The sequence below is a fragment of the Mytilus edulis genome, chromosome 4, assembly GCF_963676685.1.
Source record: "Mytilus edulis chromosome 4, xbMytEdul2.2, whole genome shotgun sequence".
Classification (NCBI taxonomy): domain Eukaryota; kingdom Metazoa; phylum Mollusca; class Bivalvia; order Mytilida; family Mytilidae; genus Mytilus; species Mytilus edulis.
In genome coordinates this window covers 38,842,825-38,856,723 of record NC_092347.1, presented here as the reverse complement: position 1 = coordinate 38,856,723, position 13,899 = coordinate 38,842,825, and the positions used below count along the sequence as shown (strand labels likewise).

Sequence of the window (13,899 nt, the reverse complement as noted above, 5' to 3'; positions counted from 1 at the left end):
ATTACGCCAATCCCTCTCCCTAAGGTAACCTGGGATAGTGGTGTAATAGTACAATGTAAGAACAATCTGTAACCACTGAATTACGCCAATCCCTCTCCCTAAGGTAACCTGGGATAGTGGTGTAATAGTACAATGTAAGAACAATCTGTAACCACTGAATTACGCCAATCCCTCTCCCTAAAGTAACCTGGGATAGTGGTGTAATAGTACAATGTAAGAACAATCTGTAACCACTGAATTACGCCAATCCCTCTCCCTAAGGTAACCTGGGATAGTGGTGTAATAGTACAATGTAAGAACAATCTGTAACCACTGAATTACGCCAATCCCTCTCCCTAAGGTAACCTGAGATAGTGATGTAATAGTACAATGTAAGAACAATCTGTAACCACTGAATTACGCCAATCCCTCTCCCTAAGGTAACCTGGGATAGTGGTGTAATAGTACAATGTAAGAACAATCTGTAACCACTGAATTACGCCAATCCCTCTCCCTAAGGTAACCTGAGATAGTGGTGTAATAGTACAATGTAAGAACAATCTGTAACCACTGAATTACGCCAATCCCTCTCCCTAAGGTAACCTGAGATAGTGGTGTAATAGTACAATGTAAGAACAATCTGTAACCACTGAATTACGCCAATCCCTCTCCCTAAGGTAACCTGGGATAGTGGTGTAATAGTACAATGTAAGAACAATCTGTAACCACTGAATTACGCCAATCCCTCTCCCTAAGGTAACCTGAGATAGTGGTGTAATAGTACAATGTAAGAACAATCTGTAACCACTGAATTACGCCAATCCCTCTCCCTAAGGTAACCTGGGATAGTGGTGTAATAGTACAATGTAAGAACAATCTGTAACCACTGAATTACGCCAATCCCTCTCCCTAAGGTAACCTGAGATAGTGGTGTAATAGTACAATGTAAGAACAATCTGTAACCACTGAATTAAGCCAATCCCTCTCCCTAAGGTAACCTGAGATAGTGGTGTAATAGTACAATGTAAGAACAATCTGTAACCACTGAATTACGCCAATCCCTCTCCCTAAGGTAACCTGGGATAGTCAGGTGTAATAGTACAATGTAAGAACAACCTATAAAAATCAGTTGAAACTTGTTTCAATGAGGAAAACTAAATAAACCTGTCCTCCGTACTTTAGTTTTTAGATGTAAAAAACACCATAAAGAAAACCAGCAGCACTCAATAACCAAATGACTTTTTCTACAAAACATGAAATTTTAACTCTAACATATATTAAGAAAAAAGAACAGATTCTAGAATCAGTTGACAAAGGTTGACTTCAAGATTACTTGTGCCCTTAAAGATGGAGGTTCTGTAACCTTGATCAGTATTTAATTAACTTGTTTGATTTGATTTTTACAGTTGTTGACTTTAGACCCAGACAGAAGAATATCAAGTTTAGTGACGTTAAAGGGACAGTATTTTATGAATGAACTGGACTTTGACAAAGTTTTATTGAGACAAATGAAACCAACATTTGAGCCTTCGGTAAGTATATGATAAAAGGTTAAGATAGATGAAACATTAAATTTTGCATCATGTTGACATTGTTGTAGTCATAAAATCTACCTAAAAAGTTTTGGTAAAGAAATGTTAATGAAAAACTGATAAATGGATATTTTTTTATTATAAACTATTGTTGTTCAGGAATTTATATTGAATTCTCCTCAATAGACAGAACAACATAGAAAATACTGTATAAATATATTCTTGTTTCATGGTCAAACCAAATGACTTTTTACATTAAAATCCACTATATGTTTTATACATTTTTTTCTTCAGAAAGACCATTTAAACTGTGATCCTACATATGAACTAGAAGAAATGATTATAGAATCCAAACCACTTCATAAAAAGAAGAAAAGATTAGCTAAACAGAATTCTAAGAGAGGTGAACTGTCCAGACAGGCCTCTGTGGTATGTTACATTAATTGTCAAACAGTAACACAAATAGAGGATAGAGTTTTCTAAAATGTTCATGGATTATTTCCAATGAATTGTTTCTGATACTTTTTCTTTGTTTAAACTTAAAATTGACCTTGGTCTTTCCACAGGGAAATTTTTAATGTTCAGTAATTTTACTCATTCATCTTAAAAAAGATTAACTATTTGTCAAAACGAAGCTTAAAGATAACTAAAACTGGCTTGCCTGTCCTTTTTTTGTTTGGCTCAAACAGATGTCTTTGACAAAGTCTGCAAACAAGGTTGTAGAAATTTTGTACTTTGTTGAACATTTAAATTTGTGGTTTTATCTATATACCAACTAAAAAAAATAGTGTACAGTTTCAACAAATCACCTTATTTCTTCAAGATTTTCAATCACACAGAAAACCACACAGAATTTGAAATTGCCTTGGTGGTATCAAGGTATGACCTTCACCTCAAGAGCTGAGGTCAAAAGTAGATAACAAAAATACTGAACTGCAAGGGAAATTGAAAACATAGTCATTTATAAATCTATGGATTCAAAATTTTCATTTGCTGTTTATCTGCCATGTACACTGAATAAATTTTTGTCAATTGTCGGACAATTGTATTTGTATCAGTTGATGATATTTAAACGATACTGGTATTCCTTGTATATCTGCTATGTAATGGATCATTATGGGAATTCATTTTCTGTCCTCATAATTTATGTGGCTCAGTCCATCAATGTTCAAATAATGTCAAGACCATTAGAAAAGTCCAAACAGTGATATTCCCATAATGCAACACTATTTCTTGATTGATTCATTGAAGTTAAAACAGGTTACCAGTTTGTGCTTTGTTCAGTTAACACAGGTTTCATCATATTTATATTATTGTTGTTTTGCAGGACTCAGAAAATACCACAGAGGAAGAAAATATATATAAATATTTTAAAGTTTACAATAGAGAAAAGTAAGTATATCATTGGTTTTAATGTGTTGTTGGTTTGCTGTCTCATCCACATGTACCCTATATCTTCTTTATTTACATGAAGCAAAAGGAGATTAGGGTAATCACCAGTGTGAAAGCAACCTTGCAACACAACTTCTCATAAAAAGACAGGCATTCTTTCATATAAATAGTGCCATAAATTTGTACTGTTTATAATTCACTAGCCTAGACATGATGCTTCATACTTTACTTTTGATTGCATTAACTAGCAAAACATTTTTAAAAAGTCAAGAAATCATTCAATGCTGTTATAAGGTTCAGATAGTAAGTTATATCTTTTATATTTTAAACTGAGTTAGTCTTTAGAAAATGTAAAATTATATATGGGTTTTGCTCATTGTTGAATTGCCATATGGTTACCAATAGTTGTCTAAATCCTAGTCCTTGGTCTTTGGTGGATAGTTGTTTCAATGGCATTCATACCACTTCATCAGCTGAAGAAAAACACATATTTTAAAAAGACTCTTCAAAATAATTATTTTGTATACCACTGATACAAGGGGAATGTGTTATAAAGTGCAATATGTTCTACATCAAAAACTTAAATATTAAATGTCATACACAAATATAAAATTCTCATACAGACATTTTTCTATATAATGCAAAATAGTGTCAACATTATTGAGTGGTGGTTTTATTCAGGGAGCATAAGCCAACATTATATATTGTTATATTTATTTTTAGAATAAAGTATGACGAAGAACAATCAGATAAACCTGAAGAAGAAGTGGAACATGTGGAAGAAGTCCGGAAACAGTCTCTTCGTGAGGAGGCTGAGAAACCATCAATTCGAGGAATACGTGTGAACGAAAGTTTTGACTGTGAGGACGAGGATGAGGATCTTGATAAAGTTGAGAATTCTTCATTTGATTTACCGGACGTACCTGATTTTAAACAAAGACTAAGTGTACATTCAGCAATAGAAGTAGGAAGTGGGCGTAGGCATTCTGGGAAAACTGTAACTTTTAGTGACCGAAGACTTTCAGATTATACTTGTTATTCTCGTCAAGATCCAAATAAATTATCAGAAAGGACAGGGATTATAAAACCCATGTTAAAAGACCGTAGATCGTCTGATATGACGGGACAAAAAACTTCAGTTATTGATAATGGTAACTCAACGGGTAACAGTTGATATTTCTTGCTCAAATTAATTATTTTTGTAGTCAGTCTAAAAAAACTGTAAATTATGAAACTATAAGTACAGCTGTGAAGAGGATTAGTAATTTTGAGACTATTTCTTTTAAAAAAAAATTTGTTGCCTACATTTAAAAAAAAATTACAAACAATTATTCTTCACTTGTTCCACTTAAGATGATATTTTTATACATGTAGATAATATGACAAATATAAATTTTGTGCTGATAGTTCTGCATTTATAACATCAAAATCAATTTGATATCTCATGTCTTTATTTATCATCTTGAATTATTCATAATTATACACATTTAGTGTAATACGAATGTGTTAACCATTTTCTTGTCTGTCAACATAAAAATAGAATCTGGTCGTTATATATTGGAGACATCCAGACTATAGACATTAGTCATACTTTTCTTGTATATCATACCTATTAGGCTTAAGTATAATGCATTTGTAAGGATGGAACATGACTCATTGGATTACCTACCCATTACTAGAAAACTTTCAACTGAGAAATGACTTAAATGACCATTTTTTTTTGGCATTATAATATGTCTGTTGGGTTTCATATGTTAAATAGAAATGTGTGATTATTATCAAATGTCCAGACTTCCCCATTATGCTGCATCATTATTTGTTTTGTTGACAACTTGACACATGTATGGTCTATACTGTAATGAAAAGAAGCTGTAATATTGATCATACTTACTCTCACATTCCTTCCTTAAAAAGATAGTTTTGATGAAGAAAAAAATTACTAAAAACATTCCAGCTATTATGAAGGCATGGGTTATAAATAATTGCTTTGCAATCTTATGATGATTTTACAGTTTGAATTTTTGACTAGCATGATATGCAGTCAGTTTCTTAAAAATTAACCTATAAAAAGTTTTTTTGTTTAAACAGTATGGCTGTAAAAAGCTTACTTCAAAGAAATTATAGTGTAAATATACTTTTGTATCTTTTGATGCTGTTATTATATAGGTTGTCATTAGTGACATCCAACATTTTACTAAAGATCTAGTAGTAAATATTTTTTTTTATACTTTTGACAAAGCTTGTAACACTTCAATGGTATCATAAATAAATTTTGATCAACTAGACTAAGAGCCTCTGAAATTAATGTGAACATATATGTCTTTTCACACTTACAGCGATATAGTAAATAAATCTAATAAAAACATTTTTATTTTTATGATATAAAACAAATATTTCAGCTGTAGAAAATTGCAGATAGGTCCAGAATATCACTCATTTTTGTTTTTATTAACTGTATTGTTAAAAACAACCTTCAAAAATTTAATACTGGTAAAAAGTGTTTTATATATATTTTGTAAAAAAATAAATCACCACTATGTCATGTGGTTACAATTCATTCAACATTTAAAAAGAAAGCTGTCTTAATACTATCCATGTAGATCCATGTGTATAAAAAAGATTCAAGCATTTGAATTACAGTACGAAGTTCCACTATATTTGTACTTGTTAGAAAATACTCAATATATATCAATACTGTTATTTGTGAATAAATTGTTGTTTGATACTGGATCTGTCTTGTCTTTGGTTCAAGTGGGTCCAGCAGGCAGTACTACAAACATTTTTGGTCCAGTCTTGTTATGTGGATTTCTGAACATAAAAAAACTTTTTTTTCTGGAGACAAATTTTTATTGGTCATTTTATTTTACTGCCTGTAAACGGTTTCCCATGGAGAAATGTCCCAACCTACACATATTTTAGTAATTCAACAGAGATGTGTCTTTTTCGTTTAAGCTTATCACAAACTTTAACAATTTTCAATAACTCTGGCAACAGCCACCTTAAGTCTTGCTTCAGTATTTATGTAGTGGGCAGCATTTATAGATTGATATCATATAAACGCATAGAGGCAAAATTTCATGTCTTGCTCATAAAATGCAGAATTTCTGTTCCATAGATATCTTATAAACTCTTTTATTGTGTGTTTAGTCCCTTCTTACACACTTGAGGAATGATTTTACAACTTTGTAAAAAAGCAAAACAAAAAATGCAGTACTAAGCAAATTCAAACAGGGAAAGTCGATAAGAACTGACAAAACCAATTGCTATCAATCAACAGAAAAACTACTGCCATATTCCTGACGTGGTACTTTTCTACTCATGATTGTCCTTTAAATAAATTGCCTTTAAATATTAGATGGCTATACATTATTAATACAAAAGTTCAAGATGGTACAGTATTCATTTGCAGATGTTTACAACAACATACCAATTGTCTGTATAACATAAGACCGTGTGAAAAGATTAATAAGTTTTGAGGCTTACAGAATTGTACTTGACATTTAGTCAATGTATATGTACTGCCTTGACCTTTTGCTTAAAAATGATTGGGGTCCTTTCCTCACAATGCAGTGTCTTCGATAGTTGGGGTGTAATAAAAGCATTTTTGATTTAGAAAAAAGTATGCATAAACCTAAATTTCTATCTATTTTCTTCTGATTTGAACAAGTGTCCGTAAATAGTAAGCTGTCCTGTCCAAAAGTGAACAGTATAGATCTTAATTATTTTTAAAGGTACAATGGTTTGTTTAGGAGATATCATCTAAAACAAATACAAGTGTGCACATGCTGAAATGTCTCACCTGCTTTACTAATCATAACTGAATATGTTGAAAGTCTGAAATATGAAGGTTTTACTACTACATGTATCACATAACCTTGACATTATCAATGATTCATGTAATTGAGGTTTAGTTCAGAGGCCCTGCCAGACAGACATGTTCACCAAATACAGTTAAATCTTTTGCTGCATCTGTTAAACAGACAAAACATATTAAACTTAATATGACCAACAAACCATTAAAATAAGTCAAGGTCAGAAGGAGTCTGCCAGACGGTCATGTTTTGCTTATAAGTAGTATATAAGAAATAGACCAAACCACAAAAATATATCATGATCCATTGAACCACGAAAATTAGGTCAAGATCAGATGAAACCGGACAGTCCAACAAACATTGCTAATGTGAATTGTTATTTTTACGACGTCCAATTGTGACATTTTGGGCAAAGATGCAGTTTTCGACTGTTTGTTATCATTCAAACTGATTTATCTTGATAACGAGTTCATAGACCCCTCTTTTTTAAAATGACATTTTGTTTGATAACGTATGAAGATTATGTGTACCAATTTTCTCTGGCAACAGCCACCTTAAGTCTTGCTTCAGTATTTTTGTAGTGGGCAGCATTTATAGATCGATATCATATAAATGCATAGAGGCAAAATTTCATGTCTTGCTCATAAAATGTAGAATTTCTGTTCCATAGATATCTTATAAACTCTTTTATTGTGTGTTTAGTCCCTTCTTACACACTTGAGGAATGATTTTACAACTTTGTAAAAAAGCATAACAAAAAATACAGTACTAAGCAAATTCAAACAGGGAAAGTCGATAAGAATTGACAAAAACAATTGCTATCAATCAACAGAAAAACCACTGCCATATTCTTGACGTGGTACTTTTCTACTCATGATTGTCCTTTAAATAAATTGCCTATAAATATTAGATGGCTATACAGTATTGATACAAAAGTTCAAGATGGTACAGTATTCATGTTCAGATGTTTAAAACAACATACCAATTGTCTGTATAACATAAGGTCGTGTGAAAAGATTAATAAGTTTTGAGCCTTACAGAATTGTACTTGACATTTAGTCAATGTATATGTACTGCCTTGACCTTTTGCTTAAAAATGATTGGCGTCCTTTCCTCACAATGCAGTGTCTTCCATAGTTGGGGTGTAATAAAAGCATTTTTGATTTAGAAAAAAGTATGCAAATACCTAAATTTCTATCTATTTTCTTCTGATTTGAACAAGTGTCCGTGAATAGTAAGCTGTCCTGTCCAAAAGTGAACAGTATAGATCTTAATTATTTTTAAAGGTACAATGGTTTGTTTAGGAGATATCATCTAAAACAAATACAAGTGTGCACATGCTAAAAAGTCTCACCTGCTTTACTTTTCATAATTGAATATGTTGAAAGTCTGAAATATGAAGCTTTTACTGCTATCACATAAAATTGACATTATCAACGATTCATGTAATTGAGGTTTAGTTCAGAAGAACCCTGCCAGACAGACATGTTCACCAAATACAGTTAAATCTTTTTCTGCATCTGTTAAACAGACAAAACATATTAAACTTAATATGACCAACAAACCATTAAAATAAGTCAAGGTCAGAAGGAGTCTGCCAGACGGTCATGTTTTGCTTATAAGTAGTATATAAGAAATAGACCAAACCACAAAAATATATCATGATCCATTGAACCATGAAAACTTAGGTCAAGATCAGATGAAACCGGACAGTCCAACAAACATAACTTAAGACATTGCTGACGTGAATTGTTATTTTTACGACGTCAAATTGTGACATATTGGGCAAAGATGCAGTTTTTGACTGTTTGTTATCATTCAAACTGATTTATCTTGATAACGAGTTCATAGACCCCTCTTTTTAGCTCACCTGGCCTAAAATGCCAAATGAGCTTTTCTCATCACTTGGCGTCCGGCGTCCGGCGTAATCCGGCGTCCGGCGTCGTCGTTAACTTTTACAAAAATCTTCTCCTCTGAAACTACTGGGCCAAATTAAACCAAACTTGGCCACAATCCTCATTGGGGTATCTAGTTTAAAAAATGAGTCCGGTGACCCGGCCAACTATCCAAGATGGCCGCCATGGCTAAAAATAGAACATAGGGGTAAAATGCAGTTTTTGGCTTATAACTCAAAAACCAAAGCATTTAGAGCAAATCTGACATGGGGTAGAATTGTTAAACAGGTGAAGATCTATCTGCCCTGAAATTTTCAGATGAATCGGATAACCCGTTGTTGGGTTGCTGCCCCTGAATTAGTAATTTTAAGGAAATTTTGCTGTTTTTGGTTATTATCTTGAATATTATTATAGATAGAGATAAACAGTAAACAGCAATAATGTTCAGCAAAGTAAGATTTACAAATAAGTCAACATGACTGAAATGGTCAGTTGACCCCTTTAGGAGTTATTGCCCTTTATAGTCAATTTTTAACCATTTTTCGTAAATCTTAGTAATATTTTACAAAAATCTTCTCCTCTGAAACTACTGGGTCAAATTAAACCAAACTTGGCCACAATCATCATTGGGGTATCTAGTTTAAAAAATGTGTCCGGTGACCCGGCCAACCATCCAAGATGGCCGCCATGGCTAAAAATAGAACATAGGGGTCAAATGCAGTTTTTGGCTTATAACTCAAAAACCAAAGCATTTAGAGCAAATCTGACTCGGTGTAGAATTGTTAAACAGGTGAAGATCTATCTGCCCTGAAATTTTCAGATGAATCGGATAACCAGTTGTTGGGTTGCTGCCCCTGAATTAGTAATTTTAAGGAAATTTTGCTGTTTTTGGTTATTATCTTGAATATTATTATAGATAGAGATAAACAGTAAACAGCAATAATGTTCAGCAAAGTAAGATTTACAAATAAGTCAACATGACTGAAATGGTCAGTTGACCCCTTTAGGAGTTATTGCCCTTTATAGTCAATTTTTAACCATTTTTCGTAAATCTTAGTAATATTTTACAAAAATCTTCTCCTCTGAAACTACTGGGCCAAATTAATCCAAACTTGGCCACAATCATCTTTGGGTTAGTAGTTTGAAAAATGTGTCCGGTGACCCGGCCATCCAACCAAGATGGCCGCCATGGCTAAAAATAGAACATGGGGTAAAATGCAGTTTTTGGCTTATAACTCAAAACCCAAAGCATTTAGAGCAAATCTGACATGGGGTAAAATTGTTTATCAGTTCAAGATCTATCTGCCCTGAAATTTTCAGATGAAACGGACAACCCTTTGTTGGGTTGCTGCCCCTGAATTAGTAATTTTAAGGAAATTTTGCCCTTTTTATGGTTATTATCTTGAATATTATTATAGATAGAGATAAACTATAAACAGCAATAATGTGCAGCAAAGTAAGATTTACAAATAAGTCAACATGACTGAAATGGTCAGTTGACCCCTTTAGGAGTTATTGCCCTTTATAGTCAATTTTTAACCATTTTTCGTAAATCTTAGTAATCTTTTACAAAAATCTTCTCCTCTGAAACTACTTGGCCAAATTAATTCAAACTTGGCCACAATCATCTTTTGGATTAGTAGTTTGAAAAATGTGTCCGGTGACCCTGCCATCCAACCAAGAAGGCCGCCATGGCTAAAAATAGAACATGGGGTAAAATGCAGTTTTTAGCTTATAACTCAAAACCCAAAGCATTTAGAGCAAATCTGACATGGGGTAAATTTGTTTATCAGGTCAACATTTATCTGCTCTGAAATTTTTAGATGAATCGGACAACCCGTTGTTGGGTTGCTGACCCTGAATTGTTAGTTTTAAGGAAATTTTGCTGTTTTTGGTCATTATCTTGAATATTATTATTGATAGAGATAAACTGTAAACAACAATAATGTTCAGCAAAGTAAGATTTACAAATAAGTCAACATGACCGAAATGGTCAATTGACCCCCTTAGGAGTTATTGTTTTTTATAGTCAATTTTTAACAATTTTCATAAAATTTGTAAATTTTTACTAACATTTTCCACTGAAACTAATGGGCCAAGTTCATTATAAATAGAGATAATTTTAAGCAGCAAGAATGTTCAGTAAAGTAAGATGTACAAACACATCACCATCACCAAAACACAATTTTGTCATGAATCCATCTGCTTTCTTTAATATTCACATAGACCAAGGTGAGCGACACAGGCTCTTTAAAGCCTCTAGTTTAAAATGACATTTTGTTTGATAACGCATGAAGATTATGTGTACCAATTTTCTCTGGCAACAGCCACTTTAAGTCTTGCTTCAGTATTTTTGTAGTTGGCAGCATTTATAGATCGATATCATATAAATGCATAGAGGCAAAATTTCATGTCTTGCTCATAAAATGCAGAATTTCTGTTCCATAAATATCTTATAAACTCTTATTGTGTGTTTAGTCCCTTCTTACATACTTGAGGAATGATTTTACAACTTTGTAAAAAAGCATAACAAAAAATACAGTACTAAGCAAATTCAAACAGGGAAAGTCGATAAGAACTGACAAAACCATATGCTATCAATCAACAGAAAAACTACTGCCATATTCCTGACGTGGTACTTTTCTACTCATGATTGTCCTTTAAATAAATTGCCTATCAATATTAGATGGCTACACAGTATTAATACAAAAGTTCAAGATGGTACAGTATTCATTTTCAGATCATTTGCAGATGTTTACAACAACATACCAATTGTCTGTATAACATAAGGCCGTGTGAAAAGATTAATAAGTTTTCAGCCTTACAAAATTGTACTTGACATTTAGTCAAGGTATATGTACTGCCTTGACCTTTTGCTTAAAAATGATTGGCGTCCTTTCCTCACAATGCAGTGTCTTCGATAGTTGGGGTGTAATAAAAGGATTTTTGATTTAGAAAAAAGTATGCATAAACCTAAATTTCTATCTATTTTCTTCTGATTTGAACAAGTATCCGTAAATAGTAAGCTGTCCTGTCCAAAAGTGAACAGTATAGATCTTAATTATTTTTAAAGGTACAATGGTTTGTTTAGGAGATATCATCTAAAACAAATACAAGTGTGCACATGCTGAAATGTCTCACCTGCTTTACTAATCATAACTGAATATGTTGGAAGTCTGAAATATGAAGGTTTTAATACTATCACATAACCTTGACATTATCAATGATCCATGTAATTGAGGTTTAGTTCAGAAGAACCCTGCCAGACAAACATGTGCACCAAATACAGTTAAATCTTTTGCTTATTGTGCACCTGAGACATTCATAACCATAAAAACTTGAATATTTACTTATGAACCATGAAAGTGAGTTCCTGGTTAGAGGAAAACTTACAGGCAGACATGCACACCTTACAATCATTCCATACACCAAATGAAGTTGACCTATTGATAACAGCATCTATTAAACAGACCAAACATTTAAAACTTAATATGACCAATAAACCATTAAAAAAGTCAAGGTCAGAAGGAGTATGACAGACAGTCATCTTTTGCTTATATATATAAGAAATAGACCAAACCACAAAATCATAACATGATCCATTGAACTATAAAAATAAGTTCAAGATCAGATAAAACTGGCCAGTCCAAAAAAACAAAACTTAACATCATTCTTGGACCAAATATCTAGTTAACATTAAGCGTCCAAGATACACATGTGATCATGGAAACATAAGCTTGCTCACCATTCCATATAGTATGTTCCGAGGTCAGATGAACTCTGTCCGACATACATTTTATATATCGCAAGGATCACTTATCTGCTAAATATATATATCCTATTACTCGTAAGATGTGAGATCTATCTTTTAAGCAGGCGTAAAATATGAAAATGAAATCAAAGACCATGAAAACTCCAATACCTTCTGACATAAACAGCTTGACATTTGTATGCACCTGTTGTTTATTGGTTGTGTGTTCATAAGTGTCTTGTTTTTTATACAGATTAGACGTTTGAATTGTTTTAAACTAGTCATTTTGGGGCCCTTTAAAACTTGCTGTGCAATGTGAACCAAGGCTCTGTGTTGAATGCTTTACTTTAACCTATAATGGTTACTTTTTACAAATTGTGACTTGAAAGGAGAGTTGTCTTATCAGCACTCAAATCACATCTTATATCTACTTGATATATGTACAAATCATTTACAAAAGACGCCACACTAGTAATTCCTATGTCTAGCATGCTGCAACTTTCCTCACAGGCAAGGTAAAAAGAATTAATAAATTTTATTTGACCTAGTATCTTCAAAATTAATAGTTTTAGCTCCTCAGTGGATACTGTCAATCAAAGCATAAATGAGGTGTTATTTTAATTTTGCTCAAGAAATACTGAAACACGTCTAGAGAAAATCTATACACCCATATTTTCAGTGGAGTTCAACGTCAAAACTCCCATTAAATCAAGACTTCATTTTATGCTGTCTCATGCAGTTGCTGTTTTCTATTTAGTGTTGGCCACCTTAAATTCTTCTCTGAATCAGTTCTGTGCTCTCATAAGCTTGTGTGCTTCATAAAAGTAGTCATTTCCATGCCCTTATTAAGCTCATTGTTAAAGGCTGTACAGTTACATATAGTTGTTAATTTCTGTGTCATTTTGTCTCTTGTGAATAGTTGTCTCATTGGCAAGCATACAACAACTTTTTTATATTCAGTCAATGCTTTTACACCAGTATAAAATTACGAAAAGAAGGCATTTAATTTTTAAATGCAAACAATAATTTCAGAACTTAAAGAGTACGGTACCTCTTGGTAAACATGCAACTTTACCACAAGCAGTTGTGAGAAAAATAAGTTAACACATGACAGGCTTTTGCTATAGGTTACCTTTTTGTAAATACAGCTGTTCTCAAACCATGCATCTTTTGGGGAGATCTAGAATATTCATAGAAAATTAATTGTTAAATACTGTTCCATCTCACGGAGACATAGCTTGGGTAAGTTCCCAGTAGAAATACATGTGCATATTGTTTATATTGAAATTTGTGCTAACCCTTCATTCTAAGTAGGGGTAGCTAAGAAAATTAGTGTTAGTTTAAACTTTGAGAAGTTCAGGGCATATAAACGTTGAAAATATGCTGCACAGCCCTATATTTTGACCTTTGAAAAAAAATGTAGTGCATATGAACTATCAATTCTAGGAAAAGATTTTTTCCAAAACTTCATAGTAAAAGTGATACAGTTTTAGCTGTAAAAGGAGTTCTATGAGAAATTGCATTGTCAATATTTACAG

General features: G+C 32.7%; 2 protein-coding genes across 2 annotated transcripts in view; one reads left to right on the top strand and one right to left on the bottom strand.

Moving 5' to 3' along the window:
* LOC139521852 (serine/threonine-protein kinase 32B-like) overlaps nt 1–5,631 on the top strand; it is a 65,997-nt gene extending 60,366 nt beyond the window's left edge. Inside the window, exons 9-12 of the mRNA XM_071315512.1 lie at nt 1,386–1,511; nt 1,806–1,940; nt 2,839–2,903; nt 3,627–5,631. Coding sequence (XP_071171613.1) covers nt 1,386–1,511; nt 1,806–1,940; nt 2,839–2,903; nt 3,627–4,077 — 777 coding nt within the window. The 3' untranslated portion in view covers nt 4,078–5,631. The remainder of the gene's footprint in view (nt 1–1,385; nt 1,512–1,805; nt 1,941–2,838; nt 2,904–3,626) is intronic.
* LOC139521850 (hephaestin-like) overlaps nt 1–13,899 on the bottom strand; it is a 331,235-nt gene that overhangs the window by 61,249 nt on the left and 256,087 nt on the right. The window lies entirely within an intron of this gene.